We start from the raw sequence: 21604 nt of genomic DNA, 5'->3' as shown, positions 1-21604 counted from the left end.
GATAGATAATGAAAGAAAATGGTATTTACATCAATGTGGTTTTTGTCAACAACCAGCAAAATTTACTGCAAACAGGGCATGAAAATTATTAGGATCTGCAGAGAGAAGAAAATTGCCATAAAGAACAGATAACAAAGATACTTTAAAATACTTTCAATACCATGCCAATCAATTGCAGCTGATTTTCCCACCAAAACCCAAATCCTACAAATTCAATGCCACACAGCGCATCAGCATAACCCATTTGGTCTTGGGGGCGAATTGCAGACAGTTTCTTCACTCTCACATAACTGAATCGCCAGAAACAGATTTCCTCCATAACGATGACAGTTCGGATGGCTTTGAAAACCAATAAGATACCACCTCTAAAATCTAATGAACTACTCAAGCTAGTAATACCACCTAAAAGACTTCAGAGATGCTGAAGATCTTTAGTACAGCCTTATTCTGGTCTCAATAGAACGACGACATATTGGGCAAGAATCCAGAAACTCTCCACAATCACAGCATGTCTGAATGAAAGGATTAAGGACTGATATAAGTAAATATCAACGGATAGATTGAATAAAACATGACAAGATATGCTTTTGATACATTACCTGATGCCCACAACCAAAAGCCATATTCTTAGGACTGGTGATGCATATAGGACAAAGCTGTTCCAATAAAAGAAAACAGAAGATCAATCTTTTCTTATGCGACAGAAAGGCGAAAATTATGTTACTACTAATTTTATAAAATAAAAATTTTAAATAACAAAAATTATTAAAAAATAAAAAAAAAAAAAAAAAAAAAAAAAACAAAACAAAAGCTAACCTGATTTTCATTAGCAGAAGTTGAGGGTGGAGTGGTGCTACTATAAGGAGAAGCTGAGGGTGGTGCTGTGCTACTGTAAGCAGGGGTTGAAGATGAACTTGTGCCAAGTCCAGCTCCTGGATAAGGATAAGTTGGAGCGCTCTTCTGAAAACTGTTAGCGCGAGAATATGATTTTGAGCCACTGCGTCCAGCAGCAGCATTGTATTGAGGTGGAGGAAGGCAAACCCTCTCCGGGCAATGTCCAGTTCTTCGGCTGCTCCGTATGCAGAAAATCAGTCAACGATCCTACTTTGTAAGGTATAAAATGATATTTGAAAAGAAAAAAAAAGGGGGGGGGGGGGGAGGAGGGAAGATTATTACCCTAATATGCCGTGTTCAAGGGTAGCTTTATATTGGGAAGGTATTTCCATCAAGGCTGAGAGCGCAAATTCTGTTTGCTTTTTCGATGGGTCCACATTCTTCGACATGATTTGCATGAAATTCACAAACTATCCACAGCAAATATTCTAAAAATTACTTGCAATGCCAAATAAGAGAAGAAATGCATCATCAATTTACCACGGGATTACCCATTGCTTACTTGGAAATTATCAAATGCCCGAGCAGGAATGTTATCATCAAACTCTCTCATCATGTCCCATGGGCCATCTCCCACTCCCACCAGAACTATTGACAGGGGATATGCACTAAAATTAAAAAGACATAAGAAAGAGTTAGGCAGATTTCCGCAAAAGAAAAGAGTAAAAGAGAATAGTTAGGCGAAGAAACAACAATCTGTCCAAACCTACCTTGCTTGAACTATTGCCTCAATAGTCTTTTGCTCTTGTGGGCTAAGGTTGCCTTGCTGCGTGTCAACACTCCTTGTCACCTGATGTTGTACACCAATTCATAACTATCAATGGAAAGTAGCTCTACAAAAAGGCAGGAAAATCTCTAGAATTACCTAAATCCTAATATATGACACGTCACAAAGTAAAAACAGTGAACCAAGCTAAGGAGAGTACAAAAATAAAAAAAATTATAAAAATGAGTAACAATTTTGCCAATAGAAGATTATATAAAGAAGCTGACGTGACAGATTGATTTTCCTAGTGAGTTACGTTGATACCTTACGAGCATATAACGATATGGAACCTCACCCTATCCTACATTTGCAAAATATTAATCTCTGGCCCTAATGGTAAGATTCATTCAGATTTCCATTTTCTTTAATGTTCCATGGGCACAAGATATGATGAGTAGATACAAAATTACAGCCTACCAGATAATTTCTTCCCCAACAGGTGTTTGTGATGAGGCTTCTAGCAAAATCTAGGGGTATTAATATTGAACTTTCTAACAGCTATATACCAATCAACATTGAAAGGTGGTTAATGCCTTTGTCTTAGAAATATATGCGAAGTTTTGCTCCAAAAAAAAAAAAGAAAAGAAATACATACAAACTTACAAAGTATTAGACTAGACAGAGTTTCTCATAGTGAGAAGCACCACCTTTGGGTTCTTTTTCAAGGAAAATAGACGAAATGTAACTGGAGGTGCAAATGGTAATGTGAAAACTAATGCTGAATAACAGAAAAGTGTACAGGGGTAGCTAAGTGGCAACATAATACAAGAGGCTACAATATTTTTGCTAGGGGTGATTATGGACTTTAGTTAAAATATAATATAATGTCACCAACTTAGATAGAGATTTAGGGATTGGAACAACTGCTCCATTCCCATCCTCCACACAGATTCAGCTTCATTCTCAAAATGTTAAAGGCATAACATTAAGATGAAAAACATATTTCTTTTTTTTTTTTTTTAATAGTAGATGAAAAATATACTTTGATATAATCATTGTTTGGTAGTCTAGATATAAACATCCATGTCGAATTTTTACATAAATACAAGCATCCACGTGACCACATCAAGACCTCTTCAAAGAGGGTAAGAAATGAACTAACCTTATCAATAATCAAATCTTAATAAGACCTAATTAGTTTAATTTTTTTTATTTAAATTGTCATACTTGTACTAACTCTATTCATTGTATTATCAAACATTAATTTGACATATACATTTATCAAATTTGGCTTATTATGAGCTAATTATAAGACTTTATTGGCTAAAGATTCATAGATTCTTAGCATTAATCATAAGGAAGTAGTCAATTGGGCTCTACAAAAGTAAAGAGCTGGTAGCCTGGCAATGTTTATCTGGCTTTACTTTAACTAGATGTAGTAGCATTGTGATCCTCAGAAGGTATCACCATTCATGAAAAGAATATACAGAAAAGAAATAGCATGGATAACCTGTCCATCAGCAATAATCAGCAAAACATGATACTGTCCACCACTTTGCTCGACAATTGCCATGGCCATTTCAATAACTGGAGCAAATGAGGTTGGCCCTGCCATACAAGATCAAGGAATATGTAAACTAGGTAGTCTATTTATTACTAACTTCGATATAGATGCTTCCTTTAATCACCAATTGAGGAAAAACAGTACTAACCAGCTAGCCGTAGTTGGGGAACCAACTCTCTATAGCGTGAGAGAACTTCCTCAAATCCTTGGCAGCATCTATCTTCATCATAAAAACTAAAGACATCTTGGTCATGGGTAGATGCTGCAGAGACAATTAAAAAGTGAGTTAATTGCACCCAGATAAAATATCACCAAATACTTAGCCACCCAGCTTGTGATTATAATTACCATCTCCAAATCCATAACATGGGATCAAATTATCCTCATCGAATGCAGATAGAGTTTTTCCAATAATTGATATTGCTTCCTCATAGGGATTCGGATCATTCCCAATGTGATGTAGACTTCGCCTATTGAATGACTTAGCACCTGTTTTCAGCCAAAAAAAAAAAGGAAAAAAAAAAAAAAGAATGAGGCATAGTGCAATAAGGATGAAAAAATCTAAGCTAAAAAGGATGAAGTTAAACCTGTCCATTCATTGCTCTTTGTAAAGTCAATGCCAACAATTAGATTGGAAGACTCAAGCCCTGCCTGTGCAAGTGCTGCCGTAACCTACAAAGATGTTAAGATGTCATTTATCTCAAACACTTCAGCAAAAAGTTTAATGTCCTGAAAAAAAAAAAAAAAAAAAAAAAAGTCAATCTAATTTACAATAGGTTTTTTTTTTTTTTTGAAGAAATTTACAACAGGTTTGTCAGCAAACAAAGTTGAAACAACCGCTACAGACCTACAGTCCAGTACCTCTATTATTCTCAATGAACAATCATTTCTTATCTTCCTCTTATTTTCAATGGTAGTTCATTTCCAAGTTTTAACATCCAAGAAAACCTAATAATTTTGAAAATTCAAGCACGTGTGTCTAACAAAATAATATAAAATCTCTAAGTGAGGTATTTAATCTATCATGAATTATTTTTTCTGCCAATTCCAAAATAACAATAACTATTTGTAGAAATTGAACAAAAGTTTCATAAAATAAACCACTAGGCCTAACATCATCCAAGGTACTATAGTTATCTGCAATCCTTGAATACTTTCTTTCCAACGTCTTCTTAGGCCGTGTAGCACTAGGAGGAGGAGCATAAGTCTGAGGCAATGGTGAAGGAGCGTACTGAGGATGATGAGATGTATAAGGCGTTTGTGGTGCGTAACCTGGCTGAGATGAATATGGAGAAGGTGGTGGAAACCCATAGTTTTGGCTAGAAGCCCGGTCATATGATGACATTGACCTCCTCCTTGACGAACTTTTATTTCCCATTTTTACTTCGATTATACCACTTCTCAAAATGACATACACCAAAGCAACCAAAAATGCAAACCAAAGCAACATAAAAACCAACTTTTAGCAAAGACTCTTTCCTCAATCAGTAAAATAACTCCTAAAAAGGAGAATGACAATGAACTCCACGTGGAATTCAAATCTTTTAACCCGACAATTTCCACCACAACGACGCAGAGCACCCTAATTTAAACCTGAACAACGATGAATGACAACAATCAATCAATAATCTCAGAATCAATCAAATAGACCAAAACCTCGAAAGCGACGGAAATGGTAGATAAACACAACACAGCAAACTTCAACCAGCACTTTTCTAGGTCTTTTTTTAATTCAACATAAAAGTCTGTCTTCCTCACCTAAAAGTTTAAAATCAAATCAACAACAAATTAAAAAATTCAATAAAAATCTTAGTAACATCAGAAACTCCCAAGAAATTACAAATTCAATGAAATTTACACACGTATATAAAAATCAAAACCTAAGGTAGTCAAATTAAACCTTAATTTAAAATTTATGTTCACATTTCAAGTTAATTAGTTTTTTGCACGTAATCTCAATTTCTTGGTCAACATATCTACTCTCTGCTACTACTAATCGTACAAAAAATTAAAAAAAATTACAATGCGCTTAGATTAGAATTAAAATAATTTAACTCAAGAATATTCTGAAAATCAAAATGCAATTAACAAATAAAAATGTCGAAATATAATTGGATAACATAATAAAAACAACAACAAAAAATTAAAATAATATTCAGTCATAATCATAGATTCGCAATCAACAGATTCAACACAGTGTTTAATTACATCAAAAATAAATTAAATAATCACGAATTATAAACAACAAATTATGAAAACTAAACCTCAAAAAAAAAAAAGTAGAAAATTAAAGCGTACCTTAATCCAGTGTAATTGAAGCAGAAATTAGAGAGAAAAATTAGAGGAGAGAGAAAATGATTATTTTTGTTGTTGCTGTTGTTGTTATTGTTGTTGGAGTGGTTTTTTTAGGAGGAGAGAGAGTCAATGGGATTCTGAATGCCAAAAAGACTTAAAAAATTTTAGTTTGTCTATTTTTTGAAAGTTAATTTGATTGATTGATTATAGTAGTAATACGGAATAAATAAGAAAAAGACATTCGTAATTTAATGTGTAGCGTATATAGTTTGTTTCCCGCTGTATTTTTTTTTGTTGTGTTGTAGATGAGGAAGAAGCTTGGAAACTATATTTATGACTTTAGATTTTTTTGGGGTAAATTTGTGTTACGTGCTAAAAGTGTTCTGGTTTTTTATTGGGTTATAAAGTGTTTTGGATATACTATGAATTAGTTTGCATGTGTGACATGTTTATGTTTTGATTTTTTGAACGATCTTATCTTAAATAATTATATGAGTATTCTTTATACAGTGTATATGTATACTAAAGAATGATATAATACGGAGTATAATGACTATAATCTATTGATAGAAATATATCTTAATCCTGGTAACTTAGTAAGAGAATATTTTGTGTATACTCTCTATCATCCACATTTGTCATTGGACGAAAGTAGATAAGTATTTACTTTTTTTTTTGTCTTTGGAGGTCGCAAATTGCAAATCGCAGATATCATAATCGTTGTTTGTGTACCCAATCGCAAATTCGACGCCATTGGTGGTGCGATTGAATCACAAATCCGACGTCATTAGTGGTGTGATTCAATCGCCAATCTGACGCCATTGGTGGTGCGATGCAGTTTTTCAAGTGGAGTTTTTCGGGTTCTGCAATTTTAAGAGAGAAGAAAAGTGAAATAATGGAGAAAGGAGGAATAATAATGCAGCCACACGAAACATTAATGCACCCAATAGTTTGTATTTAGTAAGTTACTTTACTATACCAAAAATATATATATATATATATGTTACGGAGTAAAACAAATTATTTTATAAATAAGTTGTTGGGATTCTATTTTTATTTGGAACATTATTTAGCTTTGCTAGGCCCTCTCTTACCTGCCATTCCTGCCAACATGAAGGGGACCCAAAACAATAAGGTTAATTTTAATTATTTAATTTTGTACAAGTAGCTTAGTGAGAGTAATGAGCAGTATACACTATACTTGTGAGTAGTGACGCACCAACTTAGTGGCTTTATCACTTTATGCATGTTATTGTTATTTGTCGGATAAAAGGAGTTGGCCTAAGAAATGCACTGGAAATTGCATGTAAATGGGCGTCACTTTCATTATTCACTATGTGGAGAAAATCCAAGGGTTAAGCAAAAGGAAATGCAAATTAAGTGTCAAATTTGTAAATAAAATAATTTTATTAAATATGTGCTCTATATTTATTTATTGATTTTAGGACAATTTTACTTTTGCTACCATCAAAACACATGCATCTCATTTTTGCTACCCCTTAAAAAAAAAATTACTACCACACAAAAACAACTTTGTTAAAATCTGCTACCTTTTAACGGAATGGGTTAGGCTTCTATTAGGTTTATTAAAAAAAAAAAAAAAAAACTCAGCCAGCCACCTTCCCCCTCCCTTTCCTCCACCTACGCAGCCCACCACCTTCAATTGCCCAGCCAGCCCCTTCCCGTCAGCCAGCCTCCCTCCTGCCGACGACCCTACCCCACTCCCTTCCCCCCCCCCTCGCAGCCTACCCCCCTCCTTTTTCCCCTTCTTACTGCCCCGACCCCCACTCCGAACCGGAAACCACCCCCTTCCCCATTCGCCCCACCGGAATCGGGCCCCCTCCCTATTCCTCCACCAAAATCGTTCCCCCCCTTCCCCTACCCTTTTCGGCCACCCCTAACCCTAACCCACCACCCCTAAACCACCATAAGCGAAACCCTAAAACCCATTTAGGTTGGTTTCGGGCTTGTGGTTTAAGGTTAGAGATGCCGGTTTTTGGGTGGGGGAAGGGGAGGGGGGTCGATTTCGTTGGGGGAATAGGGAGGGGGGCGATTCCGGTGGGAGAATGGGGAGGGGGTGGTTTCTGGTTCGGGGTGGGGGTCAGGGCAGCAAGAAGGGGAAAAGGGAGGGGGTGGCTGCGTAGGTGGGTGAAAAGGATTGGGGTGGGGTCGCCAGCGTTGGCCCAAGCTTTGGGCGCCGGTCGCTGCCGGAGGGAGGGGGGAGGCTGGGCAGTTGAGGGTGGCTGGGTTTTTTTATTTTTACTTTTTAAATTTTTTTAATTTTTTGAATAAACTTAACGGAACTCTAACGGATTTTGTTAAGTGGTAGTGAAATTTAAATTATGTGATTTTAGGTGGTAGTAAAATTAAAAAAATTAAAAAATAATTTAAGGGGTACAAAAGTGAGATGCATGTGTTTTGGTAGTAGCAAAAGTGAAATTGTCCTTGATTTTATTACGAACATGTCATACTAACTGAACTAATAATTAAGAGTTTTTCAGAGTGAGGTATAACTCAAGTAGTTAAAGCTTCTCTCCCGATTTCAAGTGATCCTTGGATCGGTTCTCATCACTCGCCCTTTTAGCTCTCTAGACACCCAAAAAAAAAAAAAAAAAAAAAAAAAAAAAAAAACTATTTATCTCCGTAAATAGCTGGGCCTTTCTACTACAAGTGTAGGTTGATCCAGTTTAAAATTAAATCACGATTTTAATGCAATAGTTGTACCGTGACTCAATTATTGAGCCAAGTCGTAACTCATAAAACCACACTTTGAAATTTCTCAAGTAGGGGGCCAGAGTTTAGGGATTAAGATGATACATGTTTGTTTGATGTAGAAAGCGTATAACAAAAGCTAATCAGTCCATTTTTTAAGTTTTGAAAGTGAAACAACTTTGTTAGGAATACATTATGCGATTTTTGGCACTAATTTTGCTAAATCTAAAAACATATTGTACATCTACCGAAAGCAATCAAACAATAATTAAATAGTTTTATCCAGGGATGAGTGACATAACTGACATTAGTTACCTAGTCGTATTTCTTCCAAATTCATTTTGAGAAATAATCTTTTTTTTTTTTTTTTTTTTGGACACAAGAGAAATAATCTAAAATCTTCTGTATCTTTTATAAATTTAAAATTGAAAAGAATAATTTCCTCTTTGCCAATAATAAAACAATCTCTCTTTTAAATAAACTGAAAACAATCACACTTTTCACCTTCATCTGCTCAAAACAATCCCATTTACCTACAATTTATTTACCAAGATATATATATATATATATATATATATATATATATATATATATATATATATATATATATATAATCTTTCTCTTCCCACCTCCCCACCCTCTTCCATGACAGCACACCATGACCACCACCACTCCATAAAACTACCTCATCACAACCATCACCTGACCTCACACCGGCGAAACCATGTTTAATTAAGGGTCTTATTGGTTAATTATGTCTAAATTAGTCGAAAAGCTAGATTAGATAACATTTACAAAACTAATGCTACTTAAGAGAACTTAACAATAAAATTGTTACCAATCAGATAGAGGTGATCATTTACGGGCTTGGGCGGGAAACGGGCCGGGTTTATAGTTCTTACTTAGTTCAACGGGCTTAATCTAGCAAACCCAAGCCCTTTTATGCGGGCTTGGCAATTTGTACATACCCGCTCCATTAAACGGGCTGAGCTTGTTCGCGGGCTAACGGGCTTAAAATCTTAGTTCTTATTTTATTATTTTTAGGACTTTGTTCTAATTATTATAAACACTAAGCTATCTTTTTATTATTTATTTAGGTTACGATTATTTTGATTAAGTTGTTTTAAAAATTTCTTGATCACAAATGATAAAGAAATAAAAAAAAAATAAAAAATTGAAATCGTGGCATATGTAATTTGTGAAAATTATGAAAGAAGTTATATAATAAGTCTTCGATGATAAAATATAAAAAAGAAAAAATAGTTATTGCAGCTAATAAAAACTTAGAGTCCAATATACTTTCTTTGTATTTATTTTTTCTATAAATATGTATATAATTTAACTAACTAAAAAAATTTATTAAATTATTTTTTACTAAACAGACCGGACGGGCTAGCCTGCGGTACAAAATTGTCTTGTCCATATCCGCCCATTTAAATTAGCGGGCTGGGCCTAGCCCGTCCAAATATTCAATTTTTTCAAAATTGTTGTCCAAGCCCGCCCATTTTACGGGCCGGGTAGGGCGGGCTTAGCGGCCGTTCCGTCCATGAACAGTTCTACAATGAGAATGAATTAGAAAAAAGTACATTAATACTAATAAAGAGAAAAAAAAACCTTAAATTTATCGTAACCCTTATCTAAAAGATATTGTGTGAGGACTCACGATAAGAGGGATATAAGTTATTACACATTTTATAAAAGTTTTTGAACATTTCAACTTTGAAATTTACATACAAGAATATAAGTTCTTAAACATTTCAAATACGTTTTCAAAATTATCATACAAGTTAATGAAGTTATAGTATTGGTTCTTGGGTGGGTGGACTCGGCCAATAATTTGTGTTTCCTTAATATTCAATCATAAGTTATAGCTTATAAGCTTGAGGCTGCCCAGGTTTATCACCTTGATAAATAATTGGTAAAAGCGTCATTTTCAGTTGATAATGAAGGGTGTATGTAATTTGATAATTACAATTAACTAGATGCTGTTTTTGTTTCTCATCTCCATCTTCTTCGTATACTTCCAGCCATTGCACAACCATGGAGACTTTGTCTCTTCCCCACCCACCTTCATCTACTTTGCCTCCTTCTTCAAGTTGCTTCAATGGAGATTTCGCCAACCTCAACCACCACCATTTTTGGTGGCTTTGCCGCTAAATTAAACGAAATTCCTAAAGATAAAAGAGAGAAATAAAGGGTATGGTTAACCCTTAAGAGTAGGTGTTTATCGATTGCTTGTGAGCTTTCCTTCCCCCATTGAAATCTTCATTGAAGTTGGTCTTACCTTCTTCCTGAACAGTTCAATGTTTGTGAGTTTCACTTTCGTCAAATAACGCTGTGAAGAGTGTAGGAGTTAGTAATGCAACCAGAAAGGTTTATCTCAGACTTAATCGGGTTGGTTCGTCCGACCGAGATGGCGAGAGTAACTTCTTGGTTAGTTGAAAACTCATTATTGTACAATAATTCGCTACATGGTCGTGTACCTTGTACTATATGACTGTGTGATATACATGGTCGTGTACCTTAATCTACACGGTCGTGTGGCTTTGCAAATGAACCTATCTACACGATCGTGTACTGTCTTCTACATGACCGTGTGCGTCAAGTATTATTTGAAGTGGCTATCAGTTGGGCCTAGTTGGGCACAACATAAACTGATAGGTGGTTTGAATTTATTTGTTTCCTTATTGGAACTTTATAAATACAAACTAGAGCCTCTTCAATGGGATAACTTTTTAAAAAACCCTAAACACATTAAACACAAACCAACCCTTTGAGGTCTGAACAGTTCTTGAGCAATTCCAACTTTTGAGTTTGGGTACACGAATTACGGAGGTCGTTGCGTAAAACTTGGGGGGCGTGCGTCACTAGGATACATGTACCTGTGGTGGCGTATTTCGCTTCTAAGTTAGTGGGTACCAAACCACGGCACAACTGAAGGAGGACAGATTTTTGATTTCGAGTATGGCAAATTTGTTCCAGGGAAGTGCTATAATTCTTCATTTTTTATTAGAATCAACAGGTATTTTTCTAACAAGAAGTAGTATTTTGATAGTTGTACATAGGCACTACACTGAATTTTTTATTATATAAGCACAAATCTCAAGGCATATTTACATAATTGCCATTTGATTAACATGTCTTGTTTATCAATGTGATAAACTTGTATTTCTTCTATAAGCTTAACAAGCTTAATGGGGATGAGGAATCGAACCCCCATTAGGGCCATCACTTGAGGGGAAAAGGAGGGAATAACTATCCTTCCAACTCCTAGATCCTCTATTGTTATAAACTTATAATGCAGTGCAACCATACTTTAATTTGAATTGAGATGTAATATGATTTGTGGAAATAGGAATCTCTTATTCTACCTTAATAGAAATAATATCATACACGGTTACTTTTATCGATTGAGTCTTTTGACAGGCTAAAGTCGTATCACCTAATTAAAAGTAATTCCTAAACCACTAACTAAAATAGATAGGGAAGTAGGGTCGAATCCACAGGGAAACAAGTCATTCTATTCCTAATTAATTAAAATAATCTAACTTATCAAGTAACCAAGTTGTTTTTAATGAGAATTAAACTAAAGCAAATTGATTAAGGGAGGAAAACAATAATAAAAGGCCTAGGGTATAGGTTCACCAAAAAATAATATTCCAGGGTAAAACACAACAATCAATCATCAATACATCAATTAATTAGATCATAAAGGGCTTTCTCTACGTATTACAATCACAGAATTAATCTACCGGTATTAAATCACATCTCTCGAATCTTGACTTAACCATTTATAAATTAACCTGCCTATTGAAATTAAGCTTAAACATCAATTCTCATCTCTCGAATCTCGAATCAATATTGCATAACTCATACAATTAAACTTGCGCTAATCTAATTGCATAGCAGTAAGTTAATCAATAGGAAATCAACCAATGTATTAACAATCAACAATAATAAATTACCCCTTCATATATTTATGGATCCCCACAAACCCTAGTATAAAACTACTCACGCATAATTAAATCTAAACTAAGCAAAACAATTAAACAAAGCATATTAAATCGAAGCAATTAAATTACTGAAAATAAAAGGGGAAGCAATCGTTACCAAAATAAACGGAAATGATGAATTGTATAAGTCAAAAGTGTAGAGAAAAAACAAGAGTATTCACTAAAAGCTAAACTAAAAACTAAGAATTTTACTAATGAAAAACGTAATCACTTCCTAAAACAAAAACGTATTTATACTTAGGCTTAAAAATCCTAATTAAAGAAAACAACAAAAAAAAAATGCCGAAATTCCTCTTAGAAAACACGCGCCCGGTAGGGCGGAGCTTCGCTTGGCCGGGCACGCCTTTTTGTTCATATCTTCTTCACTCGCGCCCGGTAGGGCGCGAGACAGGGCAAGGGGTGCTTTCTTCTATATGCTTCGCCCGGCCGGGCGTGCCTCAAGGCGAGGGCTTACCGGGTCGGGTGAGCTCTCGGGCAAGCTGGACCTTTTCACTTGGGCTATGTTCTTGGCCCAATTCGCATTTCCTCTAAAGACTCGGTCCAATGCGACAAACTCTTCTTCTTCACCGAGCCCTTAATCACCGGTTTGATTACTCCAACGCGGTCTTGGGCTACGGAATATGGTCATATGAATGTGATCCTACTTTAATGCTCGTAGTGGCTTAAATAAGTCCAGGAAAATGCTTCAAATCTGCAATTTCCTATAAAACAATACCAAAACTACGAAAACACTAGAAAACGCATATTAGTAATAAAAGTGGCTCCAAAGAGCCAATAATACTCCTAAATATGACCAAGGGACGGGGGTAAATCTCTATATAAAATGAACATATCACCTTTCAAGAAGAATTTAAATATCCAATAATTCGTCAAGCAATAAAAGTAAAAGGAAGCATCATAATCTAATTTTTTATGCTATACGAATGAAAGCATTACTTGGACAAAGAAGTCTATAACTATTTATAATCGAAGAAAGACAAATTCTTAAATAGACTTGTTCACATTAATTTATTATGAATCACTATTATTAGGTACACTATGGTCGCTATATTAATTTTTAAAAAACGTCACTATATATGTTAAAATAAAGATTATTATGTTAAAATTAAAGTCATTGTGTTAGTATAAAGATCATGAGAGGTTAATATATATATTTTTTTCTATAATGAATTTGTTTTATAATAGCAAATATGAATAATAAAGGTCACTATTTTAGAATTAAGGTCTCTATGTTTAACACAACATCGATTGACCGCCGACGATCGGAGTAGGAGTTGAATTAAAACAACCAAGCACCTAGCGTTACGCGCTCCACGCTAGACCAAAACCCACCCAAAACCAGTTTTAAGCCCCTAGTTTTCTCAAAACCAGCACCTTAACTAGTTTCTCAAGTGGACCGCCGACAATCGAAGTAGGCGGCCTTCCATCTCGATTGTCGGCGAGTCCTTTGCGGCCCATCCTGCCCTTATTGGGCGTTCTTTCACTCTCGCTGTTTGATATAGTGGTTTTTGCTAATGAAGGGGCCCGTGTTCTGGCTACCCGATCTTTGTCGACTGATCTACTTTACCCGCCTCCTTCGCCGTGATCTGCCGGACATCTTTGCGTGGGTGTCGCCCCTGGCCGCCTCGTTTTTTCTCGACAGTACTCTCTGTTTTGGTGGTGGTGCTCTGGTCACCGCTTGACCGAATTCTCATCCTTGCCTCTTACTTGAGGCGTCTGTTTGCCTTTTAGTGTTGATTTTGTGGCGGTGCTTTGGTTGTTGCAACCCTGCTTGTCACCTTCTGTTTTGACCCTTACTGTAGTGCTATGCCCTTCAAGGATTTGTGTTTCGTTGGTAGTATTTGTGCGTATTTATTTGTGTTTTGTTAGTTTACTCCACTTTCGGTTACTAGAAGTTTCATTATGGACTGCCAGAAATTACTTAGTGCCCTTATGCATACTCACTTGAATGATGATTATGACGAAAGCATTGTCAACATTGTTAAGAATAATTGCCCACTACTAGAAATAGACCGTTTTCCGAGGGAATCGTTTCGACGGACCTAAATTCCGTCGGAAAATTCGAACTTTTCGACGGAATTAGGGTCTGTCAGAAAATGCCGACGGAAAAGGTACGTTATGACGGAAAATCCGTCGGAATTCTTGTGACGGAATATTCCATCGGAAAGTTATCTTTCCTACGAAATTTAAATCCGTCGGAATTTTCCTACGGAATATTCCCTCGGAAATCCCAAATATTTCGACGGATTATTTTCCGTCGGAATGTTCTTATATAAAAAAAAAAACCAACCCTCATCCTTCTCTGACCTCCCTCATTCTCTCAGATCTCCTTCTCCTTTCGTTTCTCTTTCCTCCTTCTCTGACCTCCCTCCTTCTCCTTTCGTTTCTCTTTCCTCCTTCTCCTTCCCCTTCGTTTCTCTCTCCTCCTTCTCCTTCCCCTTCGTTTCTCTGACCGCCGTTGCGCAACAAAGCCATGCACCACCGCCGCTGCGCAACAAAGCCATGAACCACCGCCGCTGCGCAACCAACACACCAACACCGCCTTCTAGAGGTTTTTCAAAGAACAAAATAAGGTTTTTCATGTCAAATTCGACCATGAAAACCCTAGAACTAGAGTTTTCATGGTCGAATTTGACCTTTAAAACCCAAATTCAAGCCAAATTAGGGGTATTGATGGAATTCAAGGTAAGTTGTCTATTCTCTTTCTCTTATTTTTTTCGGGTTTTGCTTGAAACATCAAAGAATTACTTCGATTTTTTTCGTTTTGGGATGGAATTTCTAGGTCGATTTTTTTTTTCTGATTTTGACTTTAGATTTGTATAATTCGTTTTTTTTCGTGTTTTTGTTTTTTTTTTTTTTGGATTTTGATATTGTGTTCGTTGGTGGGTTGATTTTGTTTTTGATTTTGAATTTGTTTTTTTTTTTGGAATGTGATTTAGGTAGGTGGGTAGATCTGGGTATTCAGTGGTGGGTTGTAGTGGTGGTGGGTTGTGGATAGTTATGGGTTAGGGGGGTTTCGTGGGTGGGGATCTGGGTTGTGGGGGTTTTGTGGGTGGATCTGGGTTGTGGGGATAATGGCGGTGGTGGTCTGAGGTTGAGGGTAGGGGTATGGGTGGGTAAGGGGGCAGAGGTGGCCTGGTGGTGGGTGGGGCTTTTTTATTTTTATTTTTTTCTATTAAATTTTCCGACGGAAATTTCCGTCGGAAGGTAGTAGATTCTGACGGAATTTTCCGTCGGAAGAGGTATATTCCGAGGAAAATTCCGTTGGAAGCTTGGCTTGTTGCGACGGAATTTTCTGTCGGAAGTTAACTTATACCGACGGAAACAGTTCCGTCGGAAACTTGCGACGGACTTCCCAATTAAGTCAAACTTGACTCCGACAGAACATAATCCGTCGGAATGGACCTTTCCGACGGAATTTCCCTCGAAATATCGCGAAATTCCTACAAAATGTAATGTGACGGTGCTTTCCGACGGAATTCCGTCGGAAATGGGCAATTCCGACCGAATTTCAGGGTTTTCCGACGGATCTTTTCCTTCGTTGATTGGCTGTTTTCTAGTAGTGGCCCCCGAAATATCCTCAATCAAGCAAAGATTTTGAAAGAGGAGGGAAATGTTCACTTCAAAAAAGGTGAAGTCGTTCTTACTGGGGCTAAGTATGATAGATGACCGAAACTTATGTGCTTTATCCTGCCAAGAGATGAAGATGATTGTGTTTTTGTGAGGAGGGTAGCCCGTCGTTAGGGATCCCACTTCCTCTATGCCCATGGCCCTTTAAAAGCCTAGGACTTTACTTTTTTAAAGGTGTGTTAGGATTTGAATTCCTGACTGTTTGGGGGACCTTAAATTAGAATTGATTCTATCATTACACTTTTTTGTAAGAAACAAATAGAGAGTAGCCAATGAGTTTTAGGAAAACTCATAAACCTCGTTCATGCCTTTCTCTCAAGTAGAGTTCAAGGGATATTTATCATGAATCCTAAGTTTACCCATGACCAAATTGGTCTACTTGTGCCAGAAATGAGTTCGGGAGCGAGAGTACTAAAATAACGTTCCCTTTAGGAGGGAATCGCTATCCTAGCCCTAGTGCGGCATCTACTAGCTCTTCCTTTTTCACAATTTCATCACCAAACAATATATGCAATGTGATACCTAAAATTAAGTTAGTTGATTTTATTTACACACGTCAATCACATAAGGATTACATTACAACGAATGTCGTTATTCTTATTTAGTCCAAATTTATGAAAGAACAAAAATAAACAAGATTTGCCTTGGCTTAAGTGATAAATAATCAATTAATTTTTCCAATTCTAGTCTTGTTTTAACGAAAGAATACTATGTCAAATTAATTAATTAATTAAATGTTTATTTTAACGTGAGCAAACAACACTAATTAATTAATTTAAGTGATTTAGGACAAGAAAGTAATGTGATTTATCTAAGCGCTCGGGAATTACCACTTTTCCTTGCTAGATCTTCGCTTAAAAAGTTTATGGATACCTTGGGGAAACTCCACGTAAGAACAAAGTAATTAAATGGGTGAGTGTTTAGGACAAGAGGGTTGATTATTGCATAAGTTCATAAAATGTTACTGCTGACATTTAAGCTATTTTTTTGTGTGTTTAAAGCTTGTAGTGAACCTCAATTTATAGGGAATGGGTGAGATTAGAGTTTCGGATATTCTACCACAGCAGGTGGCGCGCAAATGTGAAGGTTGCGCGTGGCATCCGCGCGCACGTGAAAGAGTCGCGCTACTCCGGACAGCGCAACCTTTAGTCTTGCGTGTGGCTCTATGGTAAGATTCGATTCAGTATATTTTTTGAAATTCTGAATCTTCCGTAAGCGCATCTTTGAAGATTGAGCTGGCTGCTGCATGCAACCTTATGAGTTGCGCACGCCAGGCCAGCAAGACTTCATGAGCTGCGTGCGGTTTTCCTGCAGCAGCCCTAGATTTTAATCTAAGCGCTTTAAATCCGTTCGAAATTAGATTTAATCTCGGGATTAGGCCTAATTTCTTATCGGGCTTTAATGTTAATGAGTTTTAGTTCATTTCATTTGGGTCAAGCTAGCTAGTTTTATGTGTTTAAGCCTTGATCAGTAGTCCATAAGCATTCCTTACTCCAATCCAGGACAAAGATGGAATTATTTATCATTATAGCACTTCTGGGTCGAGACAGGGGACCAAAAGTAGATGTCTACAGTTTTCCTAAGGAATCTTGCCATATCCCTTGAGTTAAACATCGCAGCTTGCGCTTTAAAAGTTTGGGATTATGAACAAACTAAGGAGCTCTGCTCGCTAGTCATTATGCTTGATGATTACTACACTAAAGCCCCCTACATAAGGGCTTTAGCCGAAATCAAGCTCTACCAACTTGAAGAGGCTTTGGAAGACCTTGACAAAGCAGCCAAGGCTGAGCCTAACAACCTGAACATCCGCCGTGAAATGAAGAAGGTGGGGGGGTCTAAGAAGTAAAGCTAGCAAGCTCAAGGGCAAGAGAGGCACTAAGATTCCGACCTACCACATGCCATCTTCAACAAAAAGGGGAAGATCCACAAGTCAGATGTCAGCCTAGAATCTAACAAGTTGTCTAGCAATGATGTTCAGAGTGATATTACGGAATTACCCAATTTGGATGCTGCTAGTGAGATGGTGGTAGAGAACTTTATCCCAACAGTAATTGTAACTCCTCCTTTGGAAAAAGGGGACGATAAGCCTACCAACTCCCCAAACAACCAGGATTTTAGGCATGCTAAGGATAAGGGACCAAGGAAAATCCATATTTTCCTTAATGGATTGAGATGTAATCGGTCCTTTAAGATTTCAGAAGTGACTTACTCGTACCTAAGTCAAGGGAAAACCTTGAGTTTCCTCAAAAATTCTGTTGTTTCATCGATAATCGTACGAGTGAAGGAACAGACCACCCAAGATGGGCATCCTGATTCTCACAAAGCCAAGGACTCCAAAGTTTCTAAAACCTTGTTCATGCCCACTATGATGGTGGGGCCGAAAAAAAGGGATCGCGTCAAGAAAATCCAAAAGAAAAAGGCTAAGCGATTTCTGGGCACCACCGTATTATTGGACTTCCCAAGCCCAACACCGGTGCCGATGAGAAGCTAGATGATCATATATCTACTGGCCTAGCTTCTAGCAGTAATTAAGGTTCAAATATCGAGGAAGGGAGAGTTCCTACGAGAGATTTAACTACCACTGACATTGCTGAAGCGAAATCCGTAGGTTCTAATGAGGAAGACCCCATGATTTTTGAACTTGAACAGGTACAGTCAGTTCCTTTACACCCTAACTTCACGTTCTCTACTAAGTCGAGGAAGCATGGAAGGCCAATCAGGTCTACGACAAAGAACAAGAAAGGTAAAAGGTATTACATGTTTTACTTTTGCAGGAGTAAGAAACGCAAGGGAACAAGCTTGGAACACCTTATGACTAGTACCGGCGATAGACCCCGTCAATCCTTTAATTTGCTTTGCCAAGAAGTTCACAACGTTTGTACCCCCAATCCCCACTTTAGTTCTTGTATTAGCTTAGCTAAGAGAGTTAAATTTTCGCTTTGTACTCTTAATTCGGTTGGGAGCTATTCTCCTTTTTTAGTCCGTTGTAAAAAAAAAAAAAAAAAAAAAACATTGGTTGACATATATGTACTTCAGCTTCACAATGATATTAAAGGTCGTCACACACTCACACATGTTGGTAAAATACCTATCGATTCCAATAACAAAATAAAGAAGATGAAAAGGAAAATACTTGATATATAGATGATCTCAATAATATAGTTGTTCCGCAGAATAGAATCTATTGCATTAGAAGCGAAATACGCCACCACCGGTACAGGTTTTGTGATGATGCACCGCCCCCCAACGTTAACACAACTCTCCTCGTAATTCGTGTACCTGAACCCAAAGAGTGGAATTATTCAAGAACTGTTCAGATCTCAAAGGGTAGGTTTTTGTTTATGTGTTTAGGGTTTTTCAAAAGTTGTATAATTGAAGAGACTCTCGTTTGTATTTATAATGTTCCAATACAAGGAAACAAAATAAATCTAAACCACCTATCGGTTTACGTTGTGCCCAACTAGGCCCAACTGATAGCCACTTCAAATAATATCCGACGCACTCGGTCGTGTAGAAAAAGGTACATGACCGTGTAGATGAGTTCGTATGCAAAGCTACACGACCGTGTAGAGTAAGGTACACGGCCAAGTATATCACACGATCATGTAGTACAAGGTACACGGCCATGTAGTGGATAGTTGTACAACAATGAGTTTTCAACCAAGGAGTAACTCTCGCCTAATCGGTCGGACGAACCAACCCATTTAAGTTTGAGATAAAACCTTTCCGGTTGCACTACTAACTCCAACAACACGAGTTTAAATAAAGATCATTATGTTACAATTAGAGTCATTATGTTCAATACAACATTATTTGCGCGAGTATAAGTCCACAATAATATTATTGTGAACCAGGTAGACACAAGTTTTTTTTATCGTAGAAAGTCTTAAAATGGAAAGTAGAGCATCGACAGAGAGGGTGATCGTGTCAATCTAAATCAAGACAATTATAAACCACAATTTAGCAACCAACACTTGTATATCAATCATCCTTTATATGAGCTGTATTAGGGACATTAGGTGTTCTTACAATACTTAGTGCTCGTTTGGTTCACATGGGAATTAACTTCCCATGAGAATTTATATTTCATGGGAATTAAACTAAATTGTTTGGTTGATACTATAGGAAATTGCATTTCCTAGGAAATTCAACTCACCAAGGGGGGAGTTGGTGAGTAATTTCCCATGGGTTGTGGGAATTTGTATATCCCTTGAAATTGCTATTTCCCATGTTTAGCTTATTTCCCTTCAACAAACACACCTTCATTTTAATACTTCCTAGGAGATCCCATTTCCAAGGAAATTATCTTCCAACCAAGCAACATCTTAATGCAATAATGCATGTTACATGATTCCTAAAAAGTGGAATCCTCTAATTCTCTTAATGACATTCACATAAAATTTTTATCATTAAATTTGATCGATCACACATTTCATATAGTTTCAATACTATGCGTCGATTGATTCTACTTCATTTTAAGGAAATCTTTGGTTTTAGCATCATAATACGTACGTTCATGAAAGAAACTACACAATTTCTATGGATTTACAAACAGACTGTGTAAATGCATTAATTAGAGAGCTTTTGAGAGCCAAGGGTGTCGAAGATAAAGAAAATAGAGGCTAGTAATAGATGTAGTTTTGTTGTGCAACTCTTTATAATACTAATGTTGTAATCATGTCCCTAGAAGTGTCATATCTAGAGTCCATAATTTGACTGGTTTTGTGACAAAAACGCATAGGGTTTCTATTTGTTCCACTATTGCCAAAAGATGTTAGGTTTTACAGTGATTTTAAACAAGAAAACACTTAAATAATGTGTGGGAACAAAACCTAGATAATATGATTACAATTACAAAGTAATGTAATTAATCAAATACAACAATAGTATTACAATCAAGTATTATATATCTAAGTAATTACTGAAAATTACAAAGACTACACTAGTGTGAAGAATTAAACTTGCCTTAACTCCAAGCCGTAACAACCAAGCATGAACATGAGAAAACCCGATGTCCCGTAAGACTAGATCCTTGATACACTGTCAAAGGCGTGTGAACACTTTCCTAAAGAGGTTTATTTCCCCCACACGGTACTTGGGTTAAACCGGAAATCCTCTTGAGATACAATTGACAGCAATTTCGTTCTTAGTACTAGAATCGAAATCAAGATGATAAGTTCACAAAATTTGGAATTATTGAAAGAGTTTTCTCACAAAAGTTTGCAAGAAATTTGAGAGAAAAATGTGGAGAATAAAGTTTAGGGAGATGAAGAATCTTTTGTATCTTTTTCCTTTCACGAATATGTCTTTTAATAAAAGACTCAACCGTCAAGAAAAAACCGCAAAACAGGGAGGCGCGGGCGCGCCACCAGTTGGAGCGGGCGCTCCTCCCATAAACTGCGAAAATTCACAAAAAGGCAGTGAGGGGCGCGGTTTAGGCGCAACCAACAGCGCGGGCGCGCCACCCAGGACGTGCGGGCGCACCATCCTCACCCTTCCAATTTGCCAAATTCCAGAGAGGTACGCGGTTTAGGCGCGCTCTCTGCGCGGCCGCACCAAACTTGTGCGGGCGCTCCTTCATGGTCGCGATCGCGCAACCATCAACTCTCTAAATACTCAACAAAAGAAACAAGAAAGCCCAGGTTTATCACATTAATAAACATGAGATGTTTATCAAATGACATTTTTGTAAATAAAAAGCCTTGGTTTCAGCGCTATACAATAAAAAAATATTTTCCAACCCACTTGGACAACTGGCAATGACGGATGAAAATTGACGGAGTTAGAGAG

General features: G+C 37.0%; 1 protein-coding gene across 1 annotated transcript; it reads right to left on the bottom strand.

The window, feature by feature from the left end:
* Nucleotides 1-6: 6 nt before the first annotated feature.
* LOC110709863 (E3 ubiquitin-protein ligase RGLG2-like) lies at nucleotides 7-5899 on the bottom strand. Its single transcript, XM_021888134.1, has 12 exons — nucleotides 5463-5899; nucleotides 4279-4757; nucleotides 3752-3836; nucleotides 3513-3653; nucleotides 3313-3426; nucleotides 3111-3208; nucleotides 1605-1684; nucleotides 1397-1502; nucleotides 1177-1304; nucleotides 817-1069; nucleotides 600-656; nucleotides 7-512 (listed from the first exon to the last, which is right to left on the bottom strand). The coding sequence occupies exons 2-12, from the start codon at nucleotides 4612-4614 to the stop codon at nucleotides 432-434; spliced, it is 1479 nt and encodes a 492-aa protein (XP_021743826.1). The 5' UTR covers nucleotides 4615-4757; nucleotides 5463-5899; the 3' UTR covers nucleotides 7-431.
* Between the last annotated feature and the right edge of the window lie 15705 nt (nucleotides 5900-21604).

Source organism: Chenopodium quinoa, unplaced genomic scaffold (assembly GCF_001683475.1).
Source record: "Chenopodium quinoa cultivar QQ74 unplaced genomic scaffold, ASM168347v1, whole genome shotgun sequence".
NCBI lineage: Eukaryota > Viridiplantae > Streptophyta > Magnoliopsida > Caryophyllales > Amaranthaceae > Chenopodium > Chenopodium quinoa.
Note: the sequence above shows the minus strand (reverse complement) of the source record. Positions and strands in the feature narration are given on the sequence as shown.

Excerpts from the sequence above, each read along its gene's own strand:
- LOC110709863 (XM_021888134.1), bottom strand. The coding sequence starts at position 4,614 with ATGTTGCTTTGGTTTGCATTTTTGGTTGCTTTGGTGTATGTCATTTTG. Across the intron at positions 3,654-3,751 it reads AAAGAGCAATGAATGGACAG|GTGCTAAGTCATTCAATAGG; the intron begins GTTTAACTTCAT and ends GGCTGAAAACAG. Across the intron at positions 3,209-3,312 it reads TCCCCAACTACGGCTAGCTG|GGCCAACCTCATTTGCTCCA; the intron begins GTTAGTACTGTT and ends CTTGTATGGCAG.